General features: G+C 41.7%; 1 protein-coding gene across 4 annotated transcripts in view; it reads right to left on the bottom strand.

Annotated features, from left to right (window-relative positions):
• Nucleotides 1–640: 640 nt before the first annotated feature.
• Nucleotides 641–20995, bottom strand: part of ARHGEF26 (Rho guanine nucleotide exchange factor 26) — a 60219-nt gene continuing 39864 nt past the window's right edge. For 3 of the 4 annotated variants that reach the window (XM_048506567.1, XM_048506565.1, XM_048506569.1), the window contains exons 11-16: nt 20053–20207; nt 12786–12995; nt 4742–4809; nt 3696–3800; nt 1553–3219; nt 641–1421 (exon numbers count right to left, since the gene is read on the bottom strand). In XM_048506567.1, coding sequence (XP_048362524.1) covers nt 3077–3219; nt 3696–3800; nt 4742–4809; nt 12786–12995; nt 20053–20207 — 681 coding nt within the window. In that variant the 3' untranslated portion in view covers nt 641–1421; nt 1553–3076. The remainder of the gene's footprint in view (nt 1422–1552; nt 3220–3695; nt 3801–4741; nt 4810–12785; nt 12996–20052; nt 20208–20995) is intronic. The other variant, XM_048506568.1, reaches the window with a different exon arrangement.

Below are 20995 nucleotides of genomic sequence, written 5' to 3'. Positions count from 1 at the left end.
CAGGCTCTTATTCCAGGCAGACAAGATTCCAAGGTACTCTGCTAAGTAAGAATCAATAGTCCTCAGCTGATGGAAAATTACACTTGAAGGCATATTGGCCTCCTTATCTGATTAAAGTCCTGTTGATTTCAGCTGAAAGAGCAACCAACTCTTTCTATGGTGGGTTCAAACAGCTTAACTGCCTAATTCTTTGTTGGAATGCAATCTCATATGGTCAACAGCATAACTACTTTGTTGAAGGCTCAGTATTCACCGTCAATACCTGGACTGCTCCAGAGCAGCTCACAGGAGGGCAGTCTCCCATGCTGGAACAATTAAGAACTGACAGATATATTAGAAGAAGAGAAGAGCTTGGATTTATATCCCCCCTTTCTCTCCAGCAGGAGACTCAAAGGGGCTTACAATCTCCTTTCCCTTCCCCCCACCACAAACACCTTGTGAGGTGGGTGGGGCTGAGAGAGCTCCTTAGAGCTGTGACTAGCCCAAGGTCCCCCAGCTGGCATGTGTTGGAGTGCACAGGTTAATCTAGTTCCCCAGATAAGCCTCCACAGCTCAAGTGGCAGAGCAGGGAATCAAACCCAGTTCTCCAGATTAGAGTGCACCTGCCCTTAACCACTATGCCACTGCTGCTCCATGTTTACTCCCATGTACAACAATCTTATAATTTTTCCATTTTTATTTTTATTTTAGGTTGAGGGGGGAAATTCTGGCAAAATTTTCAAGGATATAGATATGAAGTCAGAATTTTTTCCACGTCTGTTTTGCTCCCTGGGAGATCTTACATACTGATCTAAAATGGATAGTTTTTAAGTTCTTGTTGTAAAACTAACCTGGATGGGCCAGGCTAGTCTGAGCTTGTCAGAAGCTAAGCAAGGTCAAGGCTGGTATGATTTGGGTGGGAGACTACCAAGGAATAGTCACCTGCGAGTTGACGGCAGTTTGTTCACACACTATAAGACTGAAGGTTTAACAACATGTTATGGACAACACAGAGCAGCTGCTGTTTCACATGTCATCTATGTTCTTCCTATTGTTTGGTGCAGGGGTGTCCAACTCTGGCGCTTCAGATATTCAGGGACTACAATTCCCATCAGCCCTTGCTGGGATGACCAATAGCCAGCAGGGGCTGATGGGAATTGTAGTCCACAAACATCTGAAGCACCAGGGTAGGACATCCCTGGTCAGTGGCATAGCACCAAGGGGGCCGGGTGTGTGTGTGCACAATGCACCGGGCACATGCCCCTGCGGGGGTATGGCAAGGGCATGGAGGCCGTGGCAGTTCCGCCCCTGCCCCTGGTCTAGTAAATATAAACATGTTAATGAGATTTTCAGAAAGATTTCCCTGCTTTTCCCCACAAGGATCCAAAGCAGTAAATCACTTTCTCCCCTCTTCTACTAAACCAGGGATCTGCAACCTGCAGCTCTCCAGATGTTCATGGACTACAATTCCCATTAGCCCCCGCCAGAATGGCCAATTGGCCATGCTGGCAGGGGCTGATTGGATTTGTAGTTTATGAACATCTGGAGAGCCGCAGGTTGCAGACCCCTGCACTATACTCTCTTTGCTACCTTGTATCAGCCAATGATGCCAGGTGGGAGTGGCCGAAGCACCATGTGATCACATCATAGCAACCTGTTCAACTAAATGCTACATCAGGAAGAGGAAACAGAACAGCATTAACTCCAAGGTTTTTTATCTAGCCAATTTAGACCCTGAAGTGTTGAACAAATCTGCTTTGTGGTGAGGTAATGAAGGATACCGTCTCTGAAGCTAGGATCTAGCAATCCGTTTCTTAGCCCTGAATGGTGCTGAGCATAATTAAAAAACTAACAGCTGGTGGTTGTTGCTGGTTCTGAACACTGTGTCTACTGCTGACTGGCTGGTTAAGCATTGTCAATTTAGGCCACCTGTTTTGTTTTACCTCTGCTGCTGTTCTCTATTATTTGAAAAAAGGACACAGCTATCCTGCTTTGGCAATGGCAGGTTTAAGGGGAAAGTGACTGAAGCAGGTAGTGGAAAGCTACCAATAAACATTCTGCAAAGTATAAATACATTAGAGAGGAAATGCAAGAGTCGCAAATGTAAGGGTTACGCTAACTCCATGACCAATCCAATGAAAATTACCTGTACGTTCTACTGAAATTAAAGTTAAACATAAGCTGCCCCATCCAGAGATGAGGCTACAATGCTGCCCTGCCACCTCCAGAAGGCTTTCAGCCAGCACCTCTCTGGCTGACTGAAAGCCCTCCATAGGGCTGAATGGACACATGCCACCCTTTTGATTGGACACCTACGCAGGGCAAAATGCCAGCTACCCTTCTGGGCTGGGGACTGTGCTGGCAGCACTCACCTGCCTCCCACGTTGCCCACCCTGCCAGGGCATTTGCCAAATGTGCTAGCAGGGTGGGCATATGCTTTGGCACCAGATCGAGCTGGCTCTAAAGAGCTGTCCCCCTACCCTTGGATTGGGGCTGTTAGCGGTACGTTTCAGTCTCACTGATTTTAATGAGGCTGGTTTATAACTAATGCTCAATGGCCTGTTTTCTTGGCCATACACCAACTCCAATTGTACATCAAGAGATGCTTCAACCATCTGACTCAACTCAGACTCACATCAGTGGTGTGCATGGAAGTCTACTTTTTCACACGGAACTGCCTTGCTGGATTGAAAGGGGTCTAATACCCAAGTAAAATAGCAAATGAAATGAATGGACCTTAAATCTACTTTCTAAAACAAAGGTGCTGTACCTCAATTAAGATTAAAAATGGCTAATCCACTTGAGTGATCACTCTATCAGCTTGAGTGATCACTCAATCAGGAATTTATATAAAATCTAAGTAGTTTTTAATTAAGTGTTCATTTGTAAAACAAAGGAACGTCCTATTGATTCAGAGAATGTTGGTTGATTCCTATTTGCATGCAGTCGCCCTGAGCTGCTTCCACTCCAGATAATTGCTTGTACGTGTGACCTTTTTTCACGTGCTACACCTTATAAAGTAGCCACCTGAAGCAGTCCAAGGAACCACACAGGTGAAGAAGTGCAAATCCTAGAGCAAAGGTAAGGCCATGAGGGTCTAAACATTTGTTTCAAGGCCCAACAAACGTCCCATCCTTTCCACGTTCTTGTCAATTGTGGCTTGACATGTGATCTCCTTGGCACATTCTGCTGGAAACCAGCCTCTCTCCCCGTCACGCAATCGCTCTCCTTCATACCAATCTGCAATGAATAAAGAAGTGTGGATCAGTTCCAAGATCCATCCCTGTTTCCCACGACAGCCACACAAACACTTCCAGAAAGCCAAACAAGCAAGGCATAAAGCCAATAGTATCTTTTCTGATTATTGTGCTGCCAGGAGATGGAATTCAGAAGTACACTGGAGGTTCCATTTTGCTATGCAGGAAGTAACTGGAGATAAAGCTTATTCTCTAAGACTGCATACATGATCCCCTTTTGAAGCTACTAAAGTCAATAGCCATAACCACATCTTGACAGCAATTCCAGTCTTCTGTGAAGACCAATTCTATTTGTTCTGAATCTATCACCTGTCCAAAAAATGGAATTACAAGAGTGGGGAAAAAATGCAAGATAAAATACAACGAACAGTATAACGGACTATTGTCCGTGTTGCACAAGTGGGGCACCAACACAGAGAAAGTCCTGCTTTTTTTTCTACAGCAACAAAACTCACTCACCATCATTCACTTTTTGGTAGACTAGAACCACATCAGCAGCTTGGAGAGAGAGTTCATCTGACTGTTTGGCAGTATACGATCTGATGATCTCTACCTGTGTCAGGGCTGAGAAGCAAAAAATAGTTATGGACTCTCATGGTGAATCGAAGGGGTGAGTTTGCAAATTCCCTTTAAGTGAGAGACAACATATGACAAGCCTCTTCTTGGCTTTCTGGTAATTAGCTGACTTGATTAGAGGGAATGTTCTGTGGCAGGCAATCTGTGATGTCTGCTTCACACATTCAAAATACAGAAGCTGCATTTACGATATGGAAAATTAAGCTTGTGCGGTGGGGGAGGGTTTACATCCAATTGATTTTAATGAGAATTAGATGTAATTGTCTCTGGATATAGGGCTTTGGAACAGAGCTTCATCTCCGCACCCACTGAGCAGGAATGGTTTAGAAAGAGGCAGACTGCAAATACAGATGATCATTTGCCAAACAGTAACAATGTGTGCATAGCTTTGTAAACCAGTCATCCTCCCATGCCCGAAAAAGCTGCAGCGGGCAATCAGGAATTGCACTTGAAATTTTACATGATGCACACACACACAAAAATAAGCATAGCAACCTTTTCTAACATATTATTCCTTCTTTTTAATGATCATTTTGATGTTTTTAATGGTGTACTGATTTTATTGTTGCCCGCATTGGGTTCCAGTTTTCTGGAAGAAAGGCTGGCTTATACAAGTTTTAAAGAGGTAATTGAACCAATCTGATTGAAACAAAATAGCGATTATTTCAAGAAAACTCTGGAAAATGGTTTACCAGCAACATTTCAGATCGTTTAGTGTGTTTTTTTCCAATTCAGTTCTATCACACACTCACTCCCTCACATATATACACCAAACACTGAAAGGGAAAATTCAAGCATTCAGCATTTGTTAGACATATACACCAAAAGACCACTTTATTTTAATTTAATTATACCACTTTTCTCCCCCACGGAGATGAAAAGTGGCTATCTATTTGTATTTCACATCAAAGTTCATGTTTTCAACTTACTTGTCCTATCCATGGCATGTCTATCACTACACTGTCCAAGTGCGGTAATCCAGCGAGCGCGCTCATTTCTGAAGGAGGAAGAGAAAAGTGGATTATGCTCCAGGGCTCAGATTTTTTTAGATAAATAAAATGTTTATCTGGTGATGTCCTATGACTTCACAACCCCTGAAAGTCTACGAAGAACTGCTGTTTTCCATCGTGATTTCACTTACCTTCCAAGATACCAGAAGCTCTTAGGCCTTCAGCAGGCCCCTTTCCCTATTCTGCCATTTTACTGACCTGCAACATTCTGAGAGCAATGAGCATGCTCAATCCTCTCAGATCAACTTTTTTTTGACAGTGGTGAGGTTATAGTTTAATTTAAGATCAATGCTTTCCTGTAACACCTAAGGCACCTCTTGGGATGGTACCGCCTGATCTCGTCAGATCTCGGAAACTAAGCAGGGTCGGTACTTAAAGGAGAAACTCTGAAGAAGGCGGCAACGGCAAACTAGCTTTGTTCCTCCCTTGTTGTCAACACCCCTTGCTGGGCTTGATGGCCCTTCAAACACATACAAGGCATCTCAGGAGTATTCAACACTGCTGACCTATGAGTGTGTCCCTTTCTCTGCCATTCTGACAGGCTTTCATTCAACCATTCACAGATCAGTACAGACAATTTAAGGCAATTAGATGGTGACTTGCCCCAGGCATTCAGTAAGTTCATGGTAGAGTTGCCAACTCTGGAATGAAAAATGGGGCGGGGCGGGGGGGCAGGGCCTGTGGGGTATAATGCCCCAGAGTTCTCTTCAGAGGAACTGGAGTCTGCTTATGTCTTACAATGTGGGATTCTAAATCTTAATTGCAGTTTAGAATCAATGTTTGCAAGGAGCAGACAACCTCTGATTTAACCAAGGTGCCCGCATTCGGTCAGCACAGTGACATGGGAACTTGAACATACCTAAGTAATATTTTGTTGCTAGTGTTATGCGTGGATAAGTGGAAATGTGGTTCATCAGATACAGTGAGTTCTCCGTCTGCAACACCATACTGCAACTTTAAAAAACAACTTCAGCAAGCATAAAGCCCTTTACAGTAGCAAGCGTGAATCATAGTTGCTACTTAACACAGTATCAAAGTCTGCTAATATTTGCTAATGACTGTATAAAAACTACTTCTAAGGCCAAATTAAAAATCATTTTTGTTTGCTACAAAATAAATGATTTCTATTTTCAATTTTCCGTCTTCCTGCTTCTCATATTGTGATGGTTAAGTAGCACATAGGAGTAGCACATAGAAGTTTACAGCTTTCTTTTTGCAGTCTTCACCTGGCATTTGATATATATTCACAATTCTTTATAATTTCATAACTATGCTTCAAAGCATCATTTTATTTTCAGTATTCATAAGAAAGGCTATTCTTCAAGCCATAAAATAAATTTAGGTTTGATAAGCAAGTAAGTGGGAGAGAAGATGGCATGGTATAAACCAGGGGTCTGCAACTGCGGCTCTTTCGTCCTTGTACTGTGGCTCCGTGTGACTTGGGTCCTCTCAGCCTCCTTTGGAGAGTCACCCTAAGGGTTAATTGGAAAGAGTCCCCGTTCCTAGAGAGGCACAGCCCGAGACAGCTATCCCAAGCCACTTCCGGCTTTTCTGTCCCAGCTGCCTGGTTGGCTGATGACGGTGATGTTGAACTTCATGGATTTCATCACACGCTATAATTGTTTATACAAAGCGTAAAGGTTACACACACACACGCGCGTGCGCGCACACACACACACACACAGTGTTATCTTCATTTTAAATGTCAAAAAGTATTTGCGGCTCCAAGTGTTTTCTTTTCCATGGAAAACACACACACACACACACACACACACACACACACACACACACACACACACACACACACACACACACACACACACAGTGTTATCTTCATTTTAAATGTCAAAAAGTATTTGCGGCTCCAAGTGTTTTCTTTTCCATGGAAAACAGGTCCAAATGGCTCTTTGGGTGTTAAAGGTTGCCAACCCCTGTGATAGACCAACCTCATCACATCTCAGAAGCTAAACAGGGAGACCACCAAGAAAGGCTCTGCAGAGAAAGGCGATGGCAAGCCATCTTTGCTTCTTACTTGCTTTGAAAGATCTTATCTGGGATTGCCGTAAGTCAGCTGCAATTTGATGGCACTTTGCACACACACAAGTAAGGGTATGAGTATGTGTGTACATACAACCCCTAACGTTGGCTTTGTCCTCAGCTATGACTCCAGAATGCTCCGTTATGCTGGCAGGGTCTGTGGTGGTGCTGGTGTGGGACTCAGTGTTGTGTCAGAGCATCCTGGGAAGTGTGGCAGTGGTCCACCAGTGAATTTGCCCCTCTGACAGGGTAAGTATCCCAGGGAGGGCATTTCTGCTGGTGTAGGGTCCTACCACCTCCCCAAATCCTTTCAGCCCCTCCCACCCCCACACACACACTGGATTGGACTGATAGTTACATAGAGAACTATATTCTGGGAAACCATTTAACAGAAACTTAATGGTGCTCCAATTACAACCAAGCCCATAGAAGCGATACATAGTTAAGGGAACGCTTTTGACAAAAAAAAAAAGTAAAGTTACAATAGCTGGCAAAGGGGTGAAGAACAATCTGACTCTGAACTATTCAAATAAATAGGCTACAACCATTTTTAAATGAATAGATTGAAGCCTGTAATTATGATGTCCCAGAACTATACAAAGCATATTTCAGTCAAATATGTTCTTCTGTATGACTTTTGTCAAAGACCTTCTCACATATTCACATAGTTATGCAAAAGGAAAAAATACATTTCAGGAAAAGGTTATAGCTTCTCTTTAAAACCTGAAATCCCAATTACATTTTAACTGGCACATGTAAGAAGTTTGAAGGTTCATCTTCAAGATCAGAAAAAGTAGCACAAATCCAGCAAATTTCTCAAAATTGTATTATCAGAGCTTCAGTATGAAAAAAATGGAACCAAAAAAATAAAAAAAGGAAACTGAATTAAACCAATTTGGGCAGAATACAATGAGAGTAACAAAACTGGGATTTCATCCATGCCTTTTAGCCTGTTAGATTCTGAGATGTGCACCTTGTGAAACACATATCTCAGCAACATTTAAAGCACTTTCCCCACCTTATAGTAGGATGGGAAAGACAGAACAAATTCATTCACTCTCTCACTTATTCCTTCTGTCCTGGCTTAAAAGCTGTGAGCAGTATCAATGTGAATCAAGCATTACAGATTACAACTGCCAGCTGCTGGGAGCATATCCAGTACTTGGACATTTCAAAGAATGGACAGCTATAATAGGGGTTTTCTGGGACCACTGGTAATGAATTTTGAAATTGGTTTAATTCACCGGCTACATTATGATGTTTATTAAACTGGTGTGGCAGTTCAGTGGTTGAATCCAAAACTATTCAGTAGGAACTGTTCAAAAGTTTCAGGAAATTTTCAGTTTTGATGGGGAAAAAAATCCCTGTAAAACTTCCCGGTCAAGATGCAATGTGGCCCATTGTACAGATAAACCCCTTCAGCTCTCTAGTTTCTATGGTGACTGATGCCGTTTTAGAGCTTTGCAGAATTTTGCTTAGATGTTAATGGCAACTCAAGGCAAGGAATTCTCTCTCACATTGGGATTTACTCCAGAGAGAACAAAGTGTTTCTTGTTGCTGTTCTTTAACACAGCCCAGCTCCTGAAACTGGTCCAGCAAAACAAGACTGACACTTACCCTTCAGCATTTCAGTTGTTTCCCTAGCTACAAAGAATTTTACTACACAGTCTTCAAGGCTTCATAGCACGCTGTCTTGGACATGAGCTTCAGAAGAATATATCGCTCACAACTTAGCCCCAGACCATCAATCAATCCAAAGCATATTAGCTATTTTGTCAGCACAGAAGCCAGTGTTATAGCATAAAGCGAGCCTGTGTACTACCACGAGGAATCTCTCTATGGAGCAAGACAGAAATACAGAACCGGTCACACAAGCTGCCACAGAGAAGATTGTGCATGAATAGGTTCTGTCAAATAAATGTTACAGAATGCGGAACATTTTGCTAGGCAAATTACAGACAAACTCCATCACTGCAGACTGCAAAATGTAGCTAGAGCAAGAGCAAAGTTTATGAAAAAATAATTTGTCACTTCAAAGTGGCCAAGCCAAAGAACTCCCCTTTTTCTAACTGAGATGTATATATGCCATTCATCATGTAGATGCAATTCATGAATTTACAGACTGAAAAGAAAAAAGTGCTTCAATCAGCAGTCCCTAGATTATAGTTCTGTTATTTGTTTGTGAAAAGAAGTAGCTTCAGGTTGCAAATGATTTATGACAAGAGACTAACAAAGGTGGTTTGCCATTGCCTTCCTCTGCATAAGCACACCCACACACGCCAGCTGGGTGACCTTGGGCTAGTCACAGCTTTTTGGAGCTTTCTCAGCCCACCTACCTCACAGGGTGTTTGTTGTGAGGGGGGAAGGGCAAGGAGATTGTAAGCCCCTTTGAGTCTCCTACAGGAGAGAAAGGGGGGATATAAATCCAAACTACTCCTCCTCCTCCTTCTTCCATTCAAGTACTAACCAGGGCTGACACTGCTTAGCTTCTGAGATATGACAAAAATTAGACTCGTCTGGGCCATCCAGGTTATGTTTACTAGCCAAGCTGTTATTTGGAGTTGCCAATGACCCAATTCTTCAATGAATCCCCCCGGGACACATGTAGACAACTCCAGAAGGACAGTTTGCCCTTGAACTGAACTTCTGGATGAGACATATGGAGCCTCAAGTGTGTGAGGAATGATCCATCTTTCTTTCCTTCCTTCTATGGAAGAAAGGATGGGTATATTTTCTTCTGGGTTTTTACGAGAAACATTGCTGGAATGCTGTCTCCCATAAAAGCCGAACAAAAAGGGAGGAAGATACTGAAGAGGAAAGGAAAGTTTGTATATATCCTACAAGTTGGATTCCTGCAGTAACTGCTAGAAGCATAGTTCTGCTGCTGCTATGGCTAATCAAAGGGGAGGCAAACTATATAGAAACTACAGGAGGAAGGAAGGCGTTATTTTTCCTGACCTTGCTACAGAAATTTGGGATGTGGAAGATACACTGTCTTGCTTTTCCTCTCCCATCCCTCTCCCATGTTCTGTCATGTTGCTTTAACGAGCTGAGTGACCATATGGAATCCTGATCACTGCAGAAAATGGGGTATCATGAGGTAAGGCAAGCCCTCTCCCTCTAACAGAGAAGTCGCAAAGCTCCTGTGTTTTTCGTAGTCTGTATCTACAGAGTGTGTGAAAATGTGTTCCCACCAGGGCAACAGAATATCCACACACAAAACGTGCTCCCCATTCTTCCCCCTTTTTGGCTGCCCCATCTGTACAAATGCATAAGGATGACAAAAATCATGCCAGGACAGCCTGTGACCCTGATCTTCCCTTTCCCTGCTGTAATGCTACAGCTTGCCTCAGCCAGGGAAGGAGACAAAGCCCTTTAAAAGCCTAAAAGGAAGGGGGGAGAGTTTGTGGCCCCCCACAGTCTTTAGTCTAGCTCTAGCCTGCCCACTGCTGCAGACTTTGCAGGAATATTGACAGAGACATGGTATCTCTTTTAATACCAAAAATAAATACAGCTGACCAAAATCCAGATTTTGTACCAGGTAAAGTTTCACTGAGAGCCAGCGTGATGTAGTGGTTAAGAGCAGGTGGATTCTAATCTGGAGAACTGGGTTTGATTCCCCATTCCTCCACCGGAATGGCGGAGGCTTATCTGGTGAACCAGTTTGTTTCCGCACTCCTACATTCATGCTGGGTGACTTTGGGCTACTCACAGTTCTTTGGAACTCTCTCAGCCCACCTACCTTACAAGGTGTCTGTTGTGGGGAGAGGAAGGGAAAGGATTTGGAAGCCACCTTGAGTCTCCTTACAGGAAAGAAAGGTGGGGTATAAATCCAAAACTCTTCTTTTTGAAAACAGGTATCAGCCAAAACTGAGCTCTGAAGTTTCATACCAGACTATTCACACAAATATATAATGATCAGTTAACCTCACTGTGTGACAATTTCTCATGAGATCTATGATCAATTAAATTAGCATGAGGCATTAATCTCTAGAACAGATTTCACATGAACTATTAGCATACAATATTTTTTCAAATATATGAATTTAAATGTTACTGAAATAACAAATTCAGGTGAGTTGCCATGTTCATTTGAAGCAGTAGAAAAAAAAGTTTGACTCCAGTGGCACCTTTAAGGCCCGTGGAGTTTTATTCTTGGTATGGGCTTTCATGAGCATGCTTATGCTGAGGAGAAAACTTTGTTGATCTTAAAGATGCCACTGAAGTCAAACTTTTTCCTACTGAAGTAACAAAAACCTGTAGGTCTCTCTCTTCTAACCCTTTTAACCATCCACATATTACTCATAGGATAAGATGTGGGACCAAACCACGGAGCAAAATTATTGTGGTATTTCTCTTCACTTTCTCCCTAATGGTTAGGTTCACCTCTCTCTAAGCAGCCCAGTATTATATCTCCCAAATGTTTGATCTTATCCATACTAAAGAATACAAATTAAATTATTATAAATATGCACAAAGATAATGAACAGCTGCCACTAACCACTGAATAGGTTTTTTTATTGATATCTCCCCTTTCTCTCCTGTAGGAGACTCAAAGGGGCTTACAATCTCCTTGCCCTTTCCCCCTCACAACAAACACCCTGTGAGGTAGGTGGAGCTGAGAGAGCTCTGAGAAGCTGTGACTAGCCCAAGGTCACCCAGCTGGCATGTGTGGGAGTGTACAGGCTAATCTGAATTCCCCAGATAAGCCTCCACAACTCAAGCGGCAGAGCTGGGAATCAAACCCGGTTCCTCCAGATCAGAGTTATTGCAGACTACAGTAAAAACTGTACAAGACGGTGGCTAACAATCTGGATCACCTCCTCAGTCTTGTCACCTCTTCTGCCTTTGCAAACACCTCACCAGAGTATCCCAGGGCCTGCTTCTTTTTCTCACTGATCGTTTGTGGGGTCCTGGCCAAATTTTCTGCTAACAGAAGGGAAGACATAATTTCTACCAATTCCTCCTTCCTCCTGCAGACCCAGTTTGCCTCTCTCGACATTTCTGTACTCTTAAGAGTAGAATTTCAGGGAAAGCTCTGGGCTGCAGTAGGAGGGGAAGAGGCAGGAAAGTTCTGTTCTACTGTTGAGCAGAAAACCCAGGAAGTTGTTCAAAATATGAAAGAGTGGATTCAGACAACCATTTCGAAGAGTCACATTTTGAAGAGTCTTTATCCATAGTATTCATGTGGTAAAACATTCTTGCAATCGGTCTCCAATATGGTAAGATGGCAAAATGCCTAGATTTTGAAAAACAATGGGTATGCTATTTTTACCACATAATAAGGCTGTCAGATCTGAGCAAGGAAGATTTGCAAAGAAGATTCTGCCCAACCACGATGCTTACTGGGTAAATTTGATCTTATTGCTGTCTCTTAGTTAAATGGAGGAAACCATGTGCTACCTAGAGGTATGGCCCAGACAGAGCCACTTCACAAGACAAATAATACAATACAATAATACAATAACAACACATTCCAACATTGTACTGGGAAAAAAAGTTTCCCTAGCTTGGCTACTCCCCTATCACCAAATACAATTTAACAGTAACAATTTTTTTCTGCTTTACTGTTCCTGTCATATTATTGACATCAGGGGTCTCCTTGAAACAAATTCTGAGAACTCTGAATTAAATAAACAGTGGTGGCAACATATGTAACCTGCAAGTCAAAATCAGGCTATTAATGACTACACTTGATCGGTTCATTACCAACAGCTGCTTTACAACATTTGGCATTCCCGGGAGGAATAAGAGATTGTTCTTCATTGTGAAATGTTTCTTGGCTCATTGAAAAGGAGGACCATTTCACTGTTTTATTTGAATGCATAACAGACAGTAGAAACTGGGAAACTGTCTGTTTTTCTCCAACAGAGAAGTGAAGTCCGGATGAGAAAAGCAGATTGAGAAAAATGTGTTATTTACTTACTGAGTTTCAGTTCCCAGTAGTAGTTCAATTTTCTCTCCTGCGTGGTTACTTAGGACAGTTAATCTAAAGAGGTGATTTGCCGAAGTCTGTCGGGAGTAAAGCATAGTTGTGCTGTTTTTTGCAGGAGAGGAATTCAGCTCTTCACTGTCACACTGTTCAACTAACAGCTGATCCCTTAAGGAATAGTCTGTGACATTATAGCTCTCTTCACTGCAAAAACAAAGACAGGGAGGGAAGGCAGACAATTGCTTAGAGATAAATCACCACTAAATGCATTGGGAGTCAGATCTCGCAGTGCAGCCAGTCTCTGAGAACATTCTATTGCACATAATTATTCAGACATTTCCCTTTCTGCAAAGAAGGGGAAAATACAGAATGTTTACAAAGCATTCGCTTGTCAATGAGACAAATGAAGGTAATCTTTGAGTCCCATAGAATCCCATTCAGTGATGCAGTTTACATGTCTCTGATGTTCTTTTGATGATCTGAGAACCCTACTTTTGTTCCATTTAAAGGAAGAGATGAGGCTAGTCTGATGCCAAGCAAAGAACAAATGGCCAGCAGGGGTTGCCCTGTGATTATTTTATCAATCTTTCCAACACACAAGCATAATTCCTATTCCAGTTAGAAGCAACATTCTTTCTTAGTTTGCTTTTCCAGGGAGCTGAATCTGCCAAGTCCTGTCATTAAAACTGAATCAATGCTCTGCAACTGCACCAGGGAACAGAAGATCCATCCAATCGTTGATAGTGCTAGATTTGATTTGGTTTTTTTTATTTTAAAAAAAGCAAATTAGGGTGTTAAAATTAAAATGGTGAAAACAATACACTGTAAAGTTTAAGGAGCCTGAAAAAGGAACCTGGAAGGATAGAAGACATTACAAGAAATTTCTTTAAATATGAAAATGAACGAGAACAATTTTAATGGTGTTAATTAAACAGTATTAACAACATATGGAAGTGGACTCCAGATCAAATCAAACCTGAACTGCCCCTAGAAGTTAAAATGGTGGTGTGGGGAGCCTGGAAAACACATGCAAGGATTTCTACATTTCCCTCCATTATAAAACTACCCTTTATTTTATCTAGCATATTTTTATCCTGCTCTTCCTGCGAGGAATTCAGTGGCATGTATCATTCTACTCTCCAGCACTCTGTCCTCACAACAATCTTGGTTGAGACTGAGTAACTAGCACAGCATGGCAGAGCAAGGATCGGAACCTAAGAGTCCCATCAAAGGGTGTGTGAATCTGCCTGTGTGAATCTGCCTGTGTGAATCTGGGAGTGGTGCGCAGCCACACGTGGATTTGTCCTTCCCGGGACACTTCCCTGGTGGAAAAGCAATGTCAGTGACATGCAGCTGTCAAGGCCCTCCCCAGCCAACGTAGCAGGGCCATCCCAGGGGGAGATGCTGACAAGGCCTTAGACTTTTGGCACCAAAAAGGGTGTCACAAGTCCAATACGGCCAATGGGGACTTCTCGGAGGCAGGGAGACTTTTTCGTCTTTCCAGGCTCCCCACACCACCAGGAAGCCTCTTTGTGTGTGTGTGTGTGGGGGGGGGGGATGGCCCGGCACAGTCACCGTACTATGGTCAGGCACATGACCTCTTGGAGGGGGATGCCCGTCTCTGAGATTCTACTTGAACACTCACTGAGTCTTACTCTCTGTGGGTGTGTGGTGTCCAAAACTATAAAAATTACCAATCAAACTTCAGCAGTCTATAAAAGCTCAGCTTGATTGCACATTCCAACAAAAAAGGAAGGGAAATTATAACTTAAATAAAAATTAGAGAGACATTTTACTTAAATAGTCAATTTCCTGGAGTCTGTAAAGCAATGAATGCCAGAGTTTTGCTGATCCGGAATGAGAGAACCAACTTTTCAAGGAGGGATTTATTTATTTACAGTACATACAATCTGTATATGATCAATGCCAAAAAATATGCACTATTATGGGTGTTTCACTAGAGAAGACAGCTAGAAGATGTTATGTGAAAATGGATACGCAAGAACAAGTTTTTAAAGAAAACAACTTCATTATAAAGTACAGAAAGAAGGGATTTACTTTTGTTCTACTTCTTGCATTTCAGTTTCTGTTTGCACAAATCACCAGATGCCACAGAATATAGTGAGACCTTTTTTTCTTCTTTGTATAAACATATTTTTCCTATTTATTTTTTCTCCCATTTGTGATGGTATTCTTGCATCATTAAAATGCAAAGATTTGCTTCAACTGAAACAAAATCTTAACTACAAATTTTTGTTTTAAAATTACTTTTGGCTCTGAGTTCCACAGAAGTCATACAGTAATTATTTAAACTGATGCCTTAGTCACTTAAATTGTTTAATTAAGAACCCAAAGGCTTAACTATTTTGAATTTCTTCCTGGTGAATGCAGCCCCAGCTGTGGACAGGTAGCATTCCAAAGTATTACTTGACCTTTGGCTGGCTTCTCAGTTAAGAGGTCCAGCTGCATTCCACTTCAAGGATTATCTCAGGGGCTGACAAGTCATTAGGAACAGGCAGAATTTTAGGGGTATCCTCAGGGAACTGCAGAACATGAAGTAAGAATATTTCATAATCACAACCTTAATAAGTATGCTGAGGTCTTCTTGAAATGTATGCGAACCACTTTGACCTGTATCAGTACTGTGATTACAGAAGTTTTAGAGCAGCCTGAAGCACTATTGTTTTAAAAGAAACAACATGTGGGTATGTGTATAAGGGGTGGGGGGGGGAAATACAGTGGAGAAGATCAAAGAAGATATATTAAACTTTAGGGTAGAAGTCTTATTTTTGTAGCCCACAGGGGGATAATTATAGGATTGTACAGGTATATGGTATGCAACAGAGCTTGCAACATAGCTTCTCTATGGATCATTTGCTCTTCTCTTTCATTAGAAGCTTCAACTGGGTAAATACGTATTACTGGGTAAATTCCTATTACTTCTTTTCCATCTGGTTGACTTTTGTTAACATACAAGAGGGTGGGAAGTGCAGCTGGATAAGACCTGGGCTAAGCATTTACCCCTCTTCTTCTTCAGATGAGCCCAGGCATGGCATAAGCTTTTGGATCCCAGCCCTTTGGCTTAAGGCTGTGGGCCTTTATGAACTATGGGGGTGGATCCAATATTGGCATAGAATGACTGTGACTTCTCAGCAGCTTCAAGGGTGCGTGGCAGCTTGTTGGGTTGCAGATCTTTTTCAAAGTGTAGTACGTTTTACTTTGAAAGCCTCTTTCAGTCTGTGTAACAGAATAAACTAATGCATGATCCTGCAACAGACCATTGTTTGTTATATAACAATGCTTGGCGCTGAGCAGTATCATCCAATTCTTAATCGTCTGAGCAATACATGAAGGAAAGGAGATGAGGCTTGACACCTCTCAGCACAGTTGATGTGCAGGTGAGGATGAACAAAGTTTACTAGCCGGGGGGGGGGGGGGGGGGGGGTTGCCTGAGGACAGTAGCCATGGACAGTTTAGCACATTTCCTCCCCTTAAATATGCTATGAGAGCCAGCCTGGTTCAGTGGTTAAGAGCAGTGGATTCCATGTGAACAGTCGCGGAGCTACAAGGGGACAGGGGGGTGCGGTGTGCACCGGGCGAATGCCTGGGGGGTGCAAAAAATCACCCCAGGCCCCTCCCCTTCCTCCCGCGGCGCCCCCCCCACCCCCCTTTCCACACTTACCTTTGTTCCTTTCCTTGTTCAAAACTTTTTCAGGTTGCAAAAGGCCTGTTCGCAGTAAAAACAGCCTGAGGAACCACAGTTCCCAGGAGACCTTGGGGCTCACAAGGTCTCCTGGGAAGTATAGTTCCCATCAGGCCATTTTTACTGCGAACAGGCCTTTTGCAGCCTGAAAAAGTTTTGAACAAGGAAAGGAACTAAGGTAAGTGTGGAAAGGGGGGAGGGAGGTGCGGGGGGGCAGAAAATGCAGAATGCGCACCGGGCACAGTTTGGCCCAGCTACGCTTCTGCATGTGAAGCCTACTGGGTGACCCTGGGCTAATTAAAATTCTCTCAGCACTCTCTTAGCTCACAGAAAAGGCAGGCAATGGCAAACTACCTCAGAACGTCTCTTGCCATGAAAACTTTATGGAGTCACCATCAGTCAGATATGACTTGACAGCACTTTGCGTCACATCAGCATATGAAAAGCCCTTCTGGATTAGATTGGTGGTTCACCATAATCCTGTTTCACACAGTGACCAAGTGTGCCCTGCAGAGACAACTAACCCAGGGCTTAGAGGCTTGGCCCTTTTGCTAATGCTGATGGTTTACTACCTGTGAATATGGAGGTTGTGTTTAGTCACCCTGGCTAGTAGCCATTGATAGATCTCCTCCTCATGAATTGGTCTAGTCCTATTTTAAAGCTAGCTATGCTTTCATCTTTCTCTAAAACAGCCCAGTGGATGCAGATGGAAGTTCTTCAAGGAAGTTCTTCAAGGAAAAGATAAGTGACTGTGATGGCAGCCCAGAATTCCCTATCCGTCAACTATATTGGAGATAGCACTATTTCTTTATTCTGTCTTTTTAAGACGGAGGTTACCACAATAAAATTCAGTCATTCTTTCTCATTAAAAGTTTTTACAGAGCATGAACCAGGAAAATGATGTTTAGTACCTGACAGATGTTGACATCGGTTATTTATCCTGGGTACTGCACACAAAATATAGTATATGAAATCACCTCATGAATTCGCTATTAAAAATGTATGAAGAGAGTAACTTTCAAAAACACACTTTATTTTCTGCAGCTTAATGCAGAATTTGTATGAATCTTACTTTCTCTCTCTGAGATTTTCCTCAGGGAGAGTTTAGGCAGTCGTGAACTTTTCCCCTCTCTCCAGTTATTCTCATTATAAGTAAATGCTCAAATTGGGAGAACCTATATTTTTTGAATAAAAGATCTTGCTTGATCCTCAGTTGGGCTTAATCATACACTATTCTGGGGGTATCTCACGTTCATACAAATGCAGAGTCTCCAGAGCTGGGTGTTCATTTTTTCCCATATTGAGGTGAGACAGGCTGTATCTCAGGCATTTACCTTTCCACACACAACAAAGTATATGAGTTGATGCATGCCTGAGGGCTTTCTCTCTTTCGTGTAAATTCAAAAGAAGAAATCTGACATCCAAATGGTTTCAGAGCTATGATTTATCTTGGTATTAAACTCTCTCATTAATTCAAACATGCTCTGCTACCTTTATTCAACTACCATGTTCAGTTTTTTTTATGCCCTGTACTATCTATAGAGGATTGAATTTTTTTCAAAGCCTGAAAAGCCCTGAGAGAATTCCTCAAAACCACATATAACGTACTTATCTTTGGAAAGGAATCCTAAAATGTCATGTACTTTAACCACAAGGACACATTAAAGATAAGTTAATTACTTGAAAAAGTAGAAGAACAATATCCAGTATTAAACATTCAAGCCAAATCAAATAACTGATTTGTATTATAGTCCACTGATGATCTGAAGCCTAGATCTGATAGCATAAACAAATTAAGTTATACAATTATAACATCACATGAAATGCAAGACCAAAAGCACAGGTTCCAGAACAACTAACAATGTATTCAATCAATGTTCATAACAACTAAAGCATAAAGACCCATCAGGGTATGCCTCGTGCTCTGAGATTTATTATGCTTTATCCTACTTATAGCTTATTATAGCTAAACCTGAATAAATCTCATTGCTTAGATGCCTTTCAGCTTGATTGCTCAATGTATGTGTTGCATGTACGGTAATTCTTTTAATGACACCTTTGGTATGTGAAACATTTTCAAATGCTTTTTTACATGTACAGAAAATGTTAACTGGAGAATTTTACACACATTAGCAATTTTAGACGGAATTAATTTTGGATTGACTACCTAATTGGTCCTCAATGGTTTTGCTCACATCTACAGGTAAATGGCTGGTCTGACTAAACAGACAAACATTTTAAAAGACAGCAGGAAAGCACAAGTCTGTGAAGTCATTTTAGAAGATGTAAAACAACACATTTTCTTGAAATTTTAAAAAATGAGCCTGTTCAAATTCATTTCTATTTAAAAAAAACAGTGTGTGTCAAAATCCTTCCAGTGACTTCTAAATACCTTTAGAATCATAGAATTGGAAGGGGGCCATACAGGTCATCTAGACCAACACAGGATCAGCCTGGAGCATACCAGACATGTGTTTATCTATCTGCTGCTTAAAGACTGCCAGTGAGGGGGAGCTCACTACCACTCTAGGTAGTTGATTCCACTGTTGAACAACTCTTAGCTGATTCTTGAGGAGAAAAGATTGGAGGAGGAGGAGGAAAGGTTGAAGTCCTCCAGAACAACTAGCCTAGGGGTCCTCAACTCCATCTCTGGGACCACCTGTCAACTCAGGCAGAGAGACTGTTGGTCAATGATCTGGTGGTACACCAACAGAATTCCAGTATTGTTTCTCTGTTCCAGCATTAGGTACACGGCCTCAAAACCAGAATTGTCCTGGATGGGACATTTTGCTAGGTGGATAGAATACTTGGGGACTACAGCAACCCCACCTCCTTGCCTGCCAAATCTATGGTGATATATCACTGAGTACCCCAAAGAGAGAGGTTAACCCTTTTCCCCAGTTAAGGCTGAATAATTCATGCCAGGTCTGCCCTATGATCCAGGATTAAATCTTGGATGCTGATTTTCTTTTCTGATAGGCCTGGCATTTAACAGCAGGATGTCAATTAAGAATAATGGATTTCATAGAAGGAATGTTCAGGAAGAACATAATTGCGTTTTTATACTTGTGACAGTGACTAAGGTGTGTGTGTTTATATTTACTGTGTTAGTAATGAAATAAAATTACCTATTTAGACTTTTTTCCCATGTGCCATCCAAAGGACATATTCTTATATACTTTGTATGTAATTTTCCCCTCCATGGCATATTTTAAGAAGGAGTCATTTGACAATCACACTGTATAAACAGTATGTGGTCTAGGCCTGACCCTATAATCTTTTGTCTTTGTCTTCTTTGTGCAGTTAGCTTGTTACCTATGTAATGTCTCATAATCATCAAAATAATATCATTTAACAACTTTTTAGGGAGATCACTATTGTCAGATCTTGTGCAACAGAATGGGTTATTTCTGGTTCAAAGTCTAATAATAATGATACCACCCAGGGCTCCAAAGGAAACCAGTATCTAGACAAAACAGGAAAAATCCAGAAGGCTCTGGAGTAGACCATGGGAGATGGAAGCGACTTAACGGCTCTTAGCACACATGAAGTACTTACCTTTTCTTCTTAGTGATAATGAGGACATCATTAAAGAGGAAAAAGTACACCTGTTGCTTGGAAGTCCTTTTAGAGAAAATCCCAGTGTCCTCCACATATGCTGTCAATTCACCCCGTTTTACTAGCCACCGGGAAGAAGATACCAATGGAAAAGGCTACAAAGTAAGAAAATTGCAGTTTAATTTCTTCATGGACTCAATCAAATTTCCTTGGAGAAAAATTGGTATTTTGATTCTCAACTTTTCAATTATATGCTACATAAAAGAATCAAAGTGAAACTGAAAATGCACATTTATGGACATTTTGAGAATAACCATGTATAGTACTGATGATTTCAATGGACTGTTTTCAGTGATGCAAAGTTGGGGTACAAACCATTACTTCTATGAAATCCATTATTTTGAATTAATACTGCCAAAACAATGATTACTTTACATTCCACTTTTTTGCCATTCTGGAATTCTGTGTGGCTTATATTCCCAGGTGGCCTTGCATCCAGATACTGACCAGACATCTACTGGCTTAGCTTAAGAGAGCTATCTGTACCAGATAACCCTCCAACAACATCTTTTAATTCCTTCTATTCCTTTTTGGCTGAATGAAGACAGTGTAGTAAAGATTCACTGGCTATTACCCTGAATAGTACATTAGTACACATATCTAACTCATTTCAGCATCAGCGAGCTATTCAAGCTTTGAGAATGCACAGAACAGGGCCTCCCAATCTTGCCAACGGCCAAGTGAATTGCAGTGCATTCTGTTCTGCATGCCTCTTTCACTGCATCAGCATGAAGTACCTTTATTATTATTTCCCAAAATAGAAACTATTAATCTGAACATAACGGTCTGCCAAAATTTGGGCCAGAGGAGGGCTACTGAGTGTATTATGCTGCTCTGTGTTCAAGAATAGACCAGGGAGTTTAAAAAGCCCCACAACCAGGCA

The sequence above is a fragment of the Sphaerodactylus townsendi genome, linkage group LG08 (genome assembly GCF_021028975.2).
Source record: "Sphaerodactylus townsendi isolate TG3544 linkage group LG08, MPM_Stown_v2.3, whole genome shotgun sequence".
Taxonomy (NCBI): domain Eukaryota; kingdom Metazoa; phylum Chordata; class Lepidosauria; order Squamata; family Sphaerodactylidae; genus Sphaerodactylus; species Sphaerodactylus townsendi.
Note: the sequence above shows the minus strand (reverse complement) of the source record. Positions and strands in the feature narration are given on the sequence as shown.